Source organism: Cryptomeria japonica, chromosome 11, assembly GCF_030272615.1.
Source record: "Cryptomeria japonica chromosome 11, Sugi_1.0, whole genome shotgun sequence".
Classification (NCBI taxonomy): domain Eukaryota; kingdom Viridiplantae; phylum Streptophyta; class Pinopsida; order Cupressales; family Cupressaceae; genus Cryptomeria; species Cryptomeria japonica.
The window spans coordinates 283,488,836-283,495,912 of NC_081415.1; the positions used below are offsets into that span (position 1 = coordinate 283,488,836).

A 7,077-nucleotide genomic window follows, 5' to 3' on the forward strand; every position below is an offset into this window, starting at 1 on the left:
ACCTTTCCCTGGTCTTACTTATGTGTATATGTTGTATCTTCCCTCTTTAAGGCACTGTCATTTGCCACCAAAGTGTGTGTGCCCTATCTTTGTCCCTTAATAGACTTTATTCTTTCTAATGCATGGGCTCACATAATATTGTGAATCCTTATTTTATAAAAACATAAACAGTTAACTTCTTAGGAAAATAATAATAAACCTCTCTAAAACATTGCTACATGTGTATAAGTCTTCTTAGATTGTCATGCAAAACTAACATTTGGCACATATATGAACAGCTTAATGCTTAATCTACACATCACATAATAAATCAAGAATTATTTGCATAACAAGAGGAAATGACAAAACTACAGACTTGGCACTTTAATCTCCCATCTACATTGTAATCTGAATAGATTGCAAACATGCCTCTTAGACTCAATCCAACCTCCTACACACTTTAAAGCCCCTCAAAGATCTTCAACTTCCCTCCTACAATGTGGCCACCATCAAAACTAAAGAATACATTAGAAAAGAGAAGCTAAAGAAACTAGGGCATATTCAACCCATGAAGCTCTAACTACAACTTAAAACTTAGCATGGGGAAGTTTAGCCATAGCTTTAGTTTAATGTAAATAAAGAACTTTCCCTCCAAAGCCTTAAAAAAAAACCTTAACTTGACCTTTTCACCAAAGATTAAGTCCATATTTGAAACCATAATGTGAGAAATACAAAGTGAGTATTTGTCATAAAATGATAATAGGGCTTTATAGCATGGGTAATGAGCTTGAAACAACACATGTGATTATGCCATGCGAACACAGAATAAAACATTATCCATTTTTACTGAAAAGACAAACATGGTAACAAGAATGACCTAGCAAGATCTGAAAAAGGTTCGAGCTATTTCCCTAGGGGCAACTTTGGTTAGTGGAATCGGCTTCCCCTTCGTGTCTCGATAAAATTGTTCTAACCTTTATCTCTACTTTAGCTTCACATATTTTAACAAGTGATATGCTCGCTAAAGGGGCAAAACATACTATCATAAATTGCACACCATACGATTTTACACTACATAAGTGTCCTCATTTTATGTTGATGGGAGAACTTATTTACCTTTTTGTCTTTTTGTCTACATGCCTTACCTAATTAGCCTTCACCTTAGCTTTTTCTAGAATTAATTGAATGTTTGACTCATGGACACTTGCACACTATGGAGACATTTGTGCACTGTGCTAGCATCTTGTAAATCTACACACTGAATTTGTTCATTTGAGCATTACACCTGTGATTGGAAGAATTTGTAACGTCTTTTTTTGCAACCACTAACATTAGTCTCATGCTTGGGGTGTTTATTTTCCCCTTTGAGATCCATTTTTTGGTTGAATGGTCCCTCTAGGCATTCTACGATCTTGAAGAAAGTTGTAGCAACTCTCTATTCACAATCTTCAGAACTCTTGGCTCTCTTGCATACATCTTTACTTTCACATATCTTGATATTTGTGCTTTAGACTCTCATTATCTTGGTGTTATGAAGAGAACCTCCTCCTTCTTCTCCATCTAACAACCTCTATGTTGTGGGTGTGAAAGGGGCATCCCTTTCCTCTTGCATTTAATCATTTTAATCTCCATATCATACCTAATATTGTATTTCTTTTATATCTATTTTTTTCATCTATCTATCTAGCTATCTATCTTGGTTGTCCATGGAAGTGGAAACACCAAAGCAAGGGTCTAACTATGGCAAACCTCTATACATAGCCCCAATATTTTCTCTCTATCACGTGTGTAGGTTTCACTAGAGAAATAATTTATTTGATGGAGGCTTCAATCATGGACTGGTTGTGAGATATTTTGTCTTTTATCTTGTTTTATTATTCAGCATTATTGTTGGTTTTTCTCTTTATCACTTATTTACTTATCTTAAAGTCTATCTCGCTCTATAATTTTTTTGTATGTCTATGTACTCTATTTGAATGAGACTTTATCACGTCATGTTGTTGTCCTTAGCCCATGGACGCGTCCTTGAGAATAGACTATGCAAAGATTACCAGAGAGTCATTGTGACCTGTCTTTTCAAGTTTGGTAGTTTGACAGACGTTCTATGCAATAAAGTTTTCTTATAGGTTTCTATAGTTTGCAATATGTTTAGAGCACCAATTTAGTGATGTGGAGTAGGTTTTTTTCCTCCTTTAGGTTTTCATCACCTTGAGGGTGTCGAATTTGCTCCTCGACACTATTAAATATTATATATCTTTACATGATCTATGTTCTTGCGATTTATTATATTGTATTTAATTTTCATGTACTATTTTCACCCTCATCTTATTCACGACACTTGTATGTCTAATTATTGTCTTCAATTTTCTCTTATAACCATAAAGTCAATCTAATGAAAAGGGTTGACTTAGATAACACAACCCTTATGATCTGATGATTTCCCGAAGGTATTTTTCAATACCATTGTCTTTTGTAGATCAAAAAATATTAGAGATATAGACGACATTATTTAACACTCTGCAATTAATTAGTTCAATCTCACTAGTTTCAGATTATTTTTGTACATTAAAACTATGTGTTAAATTTTAAGATTGATCGCAAATAATGTAGATTTGATCTTGTAATAAATTTCACATATATTTTTAAACTACGAAAAAAGAATTAAATTAAAAACATTATTTTTAAACTATTAACAAATAAAATGTCAATGACATTAAAAATATTTTACATTATAAATTTTTAAAATTAAATTCCTGATCTTCTCTATTTAATTTTTAATATTCATTATTAAAATTATCCATTCCTAGTTGATACCAATTAATCTAAATTTATGTCAATTTTATTCCTTTACAATACAATTAAGCTCCTTTTCATGATAATGGTATTGGTGTCTATCCATGGGTCGCATATGTTGTTTGAGCCTATGAGCATTATTAAAAACCCATTAAGATGGGATGAGGGAGCACTGAAGCATAGATTGCATTGACTCAATTAAGTTCCCGATTGAAAGAAATTCACTCATTGTCCCTCGCTTCAATATGCAAAAAAAAAATATTAAAAGGGAACAATTTCATATCTTAAAAATCCTATTCACTAAAAGGAGAATTATTCTCATATTACTTTGTTTTGGAGCACTAAAGGAAATTTAAGCTTCATGTTTATTTTAAGACAACTGTATTTCAAATTATTGTCTTCAATGTTCTTCCATGATTATGAATCCAATATAATCAAGAGGAATCAATTACGAGAACATGACCCTTATGATCCAATAATCTCCCTAACATATTTTTCAATACCATTAATTTCTACAAATCAACAAATATTAGAAATAAGGTGACATTTTTAAACACTTTACAATTAATTAATTTAATTCCATGAACTTCAAATAATTTATGTACATCAAATCAATATTAAAAAAAGTTAAAAAAAAAAGTAAAAATTGATCTCACATAATGTAAATTTAATCTTATAATAAATTTAGTCGATGTTATTCCTTTACAATTTACCATAAGTTTCTTTTTGTAGTTATCTACATTGCTGACCATAAGTAGATCGAGCGAACGGTCTGAGCTCGTGAACGTTATTTAAAACGTTCATTCATTCCCTTTACAATACGAAGAAAAACTGGTCCCCCATCAAACAACTTTATTATGAAAAATCCTCCATTCATTCCCTTTACGACACGACGAAAAACTGGTCCCTCCTCCTCCGCAAGACAAAACGAAACAGGAACAGCAATGGCAGAGAGACAAAGAGACATTAATACAGCTATCCGATGTTTTGGTGATAAATAGAAACATTTCAACATGAGCAACCATCCCTCGACTACACTGAAATGGGGGTAGAAGACGTGTTCAAGCTAGGCCCTCTGCCCATTCAAACCCTAACAATATCCCGAGGCAGAGAACAAAACCCTCCAAAGCCCCTTCTGCTGGTTGTCCCTTCTGTACATGGAGACTACCCTGTCCTCCTCTTCCTCCACGGCTACCTCCTCGTCAATAGCTTCTACACTCAGCTTCTGCAACACATTGCTTCCCATGGATACATCACAGTTGCTCCTCAGGTGATATAAATCTGTGCGTACACAATTCTAAAATATTTGAAGTTTGTACAGTTTTGAAAAGGAAATGGTTACGGAATTTCAAAGTTGTGGAGAATTAAGGAAGAATTTTAAAGTTTGAAATGGTTAAAGATAATAAAGAATAGTTGATTCAGACATTTTGCTGTTTAAAAAGTAATTGATGTACACATTTTTTTGTTTAAAGAATAATTGATCCACACATTTTGCTGATTTAGTGATAATTTTTTGGTTATTTGTTTTTATGAAAGATTTTTCTATTTAACTTTCTCATTTTTTGAATAAAGATAGTAAAGACTAAATTCAGACATTTTGTTATTTAAAGAATAATTGATCCAGATAATTTGCTGTTTCAATGATATATTTTTGGTTATTTGTTTTGATGATAGATTCATCTGTTTAGCTTTCTGTTTTTTTAAATAAAGATAGTAAAGAATAGTTAATTGAGACATTTTGCTGTTTAAAGAATAATTGATCCAGACATTTTTCTGTTTAAAGAATAATAGATCCAGACATTTTAATGCTTTAATGATAATACTTTGCTATTTATTTTGTCTCAGAGTAACTGAACCAGACATTTTGCTGTTTTAATGGCAACTTTTTTATATCTATTTTGATGATAGTTTTTTCTGTTTAACTTTCTGTTTTTATAATAAATCGTACACAAAAAATTTACAGTAAAAATATCTCTATAAATTTCAGACTTTCACAACTTTATTTTTTGTTACAGATGTATTGTATGACCTGTCTGGACAACTTTATTTTATTATAAACTTTCCAGTCCAGAATAAAATGTTTCTCTGACAACTTATTTTATGCAGATGTATTGTATAACCTGTCTGGACGCCAGTGGGGAAATAAATGATGCCGTGGCCATCACGGAGTGGCTGCGTGCGAAGCTTTATGAGCATCTTCCGGCAAATGTTCTGCCGGATTTGCAAAACGTAGCCCTTGCCGGTCACAGCCGCGGCGGCAAAGTGGCTTTCGGAGTGGCGCTGGGTCGAAGCAAGATCCCTCTGTCGGTGCCCTACGTGGCGCTCGTGGGAGTCGATCCTGTCGACAGACCCCTTTATCAGTGCCCTAGCTTGCCGCCATGTATTACCGGCGAAGAGAATTCGCTTGTAGTAAATATGCCGACGCTTGTTATTGGATCGGGTTTGGGGCCAGTGAAAAAGAACTGTTGTAGTATTCCCTGCGCTCCGGCCGGCGTGAACCACGTGGAATTTTTCAGGGAATGCTGCGCTCCGGCTTATCATTTCGTGGCGGTGGACTACGGTCACATGGACTTTTTGGATGACATAACGGGCGGAGTGAGGGGAGCGACAACGTATTGCATGTGTAAGAACGGACCGTCGCGGGAGCCCGTGAGGAGGTTCACCGGGGGAATTGTGGTGGCTTTTCTGAATGCGTGGCTGAGGAAGAAGACCGAGGTTTTGGATGAACTAGTGGCGAATCCCTCAGTCGCACCTGTCAAGGTGGATCCGCCTGAGTATCATGCTTTGCCATCAGTTACAGTTTAATGGGTAATAATTATATTATCTATTAAGGTTATTTTCAACAAGTTTTTTTTATTTCTTGTAATTTTCAATAAAAGATGATGAAGACTTCCAGTTTACATATATGTTCGTTTATAATATTGTACTTGGCTATAGAAGATAAAATGTCATATCTAGAAGACAACACTTAATTTTCTATCTAATAAATAATTCTATTCATAAAAGAAATAGGGTGTTGTATCATTTCACTAATAAAGAAAGATAGGATAGTTTCTATATTAGAAATGATTGGCATCCACATTTTTTTTTTTTTCATATTGTACATTTGCCAACTGTTTTCCCTTGAATATTATTAGTAACCAAATATTTTTATTAGTAATAAAACTATCATAGATCACTCAACATAGGTTTATTTAGACATTTTTTATTTTTTGTTTGTGAATGAATTTAATGGAATCACAAGGAGGTTAGATTACTTTCACACCCTAACAAAGATAGTTCCTTGATGGTGTTCCTAAATGATATCTTAACTTAGCTTAGATTTAGAAAAGGTGCATAATTTTGAGGTAAATAATTTTAGTAAAAAAAAGACACGATGACACTTTTGGATAAGATTGTGGTTTTTTGAAGTCAAGATTGCAATTGTAATTCTATCTTTGTGAAAATTAAGGGCACATCTATTCATAAAGATTTAAAGCAAAATTCATTTACAAAGACACAACTATAATCAAATCACAACCATATTGCACATTAACCCCTTGAAGGAGCTAAATCTTTCTAACTCTCTCATTTCAATTTATACTTAATTTGGCTTATACTTGACTCAAATCGTTTATTGTTAATCTATACACTTTAGTTGATCCATCATTTAAATTAGGAAAAAATTATTAGAAGAGGGTAGTTCTTAAGTTAAACATCCTCTTCAATTGATGAACCTAATCTCTTGAATCACTTAATTTTACCATAGGGTTTTACTTTTTGATTTATAATTTTTATTAGATTTTAATTATATATCTTCTTTTTCGCATAGCTTTATATTTTCTTGTATATTCAAGGCTTGACCCACTTTTCATTTTTCTACTAGATAGAAGCTCTAAGTTAAATTCTATAGTGGCCTTAAACAAAACTATTGAGATTATTGTTGAGGATATGGATGCTACCACTTGTCAAGTAATGAAGAGGATGTCTTTGATCATGACATTCATGTAATACACATGGTTTGGCAAGACATGGCTCTCATAACATAACTAATAAGATTGAAACTAGCTAATTTAAACAATGATGCTCATTCTTTAGATTTTAGTAGATTTCCTTCATGATTTGTCAAATTTATGATATAAGTATAAAGGGGTATAGGTCAAAGGATAAGTCGTCAATCTCTCTCAGTGACATTTGTCTTTGTCAACACCCTTAAAAGACTCTTCTTCTATTATGCACCCTCATACTATTTCTATATTAAGTATGCCATACACTGGTTCACTTCTCATCCACTTTCCATGACCTTCACTCTATTTAATCCCCTTA

General features: G+C 33.2%; 1 protein-coding gene across 1 annotated transcript; it reads left to right on the plus strand.

Annotated features, from left to right (window-relative positions):
* Positions 1–3,644: 3,644 nt before the first annotated feature.
* On the plus strand, positions 3,645–5,678 carry LOC131051699 (chlorophyllase-2). The gene is made up of 2 exons (XM_057986304.2): positions 3,645–4,042; positions 4,879–5,678. Exons 1-2 carry the CDS (start codon positions 3,815–3,817, stop codon positions 5,575–5,577), a joined length of 927 nt encoding a protein of 308 aa, XP_057842287.2. The 5' UTR covers positions 3,645–3,814; the 3' UTR covers positions 5,578–5,678.
* Positions 5,679–7,077: the final 1,399 nt, after the last annotated feature.

What these genes read in the sequence shown, in the direction of transcription:
- LOC131051699 (XM_057986304.2), top strand. Translation starts at nt 3,815, where the DNA reads ATGGGGGTAGAAGACGTGTTCAAGCTAGGCCCTCTGCCCATTCAAACC. An exon ending in ACATCACAGTTGCTCCTCAG is followed by an intron (nt 4,043 to 4,878) that starts GTGATATAAATC and finishes TATTTTATGCAG; the next exon opens with ATGTATTGTATAACCTGTCT.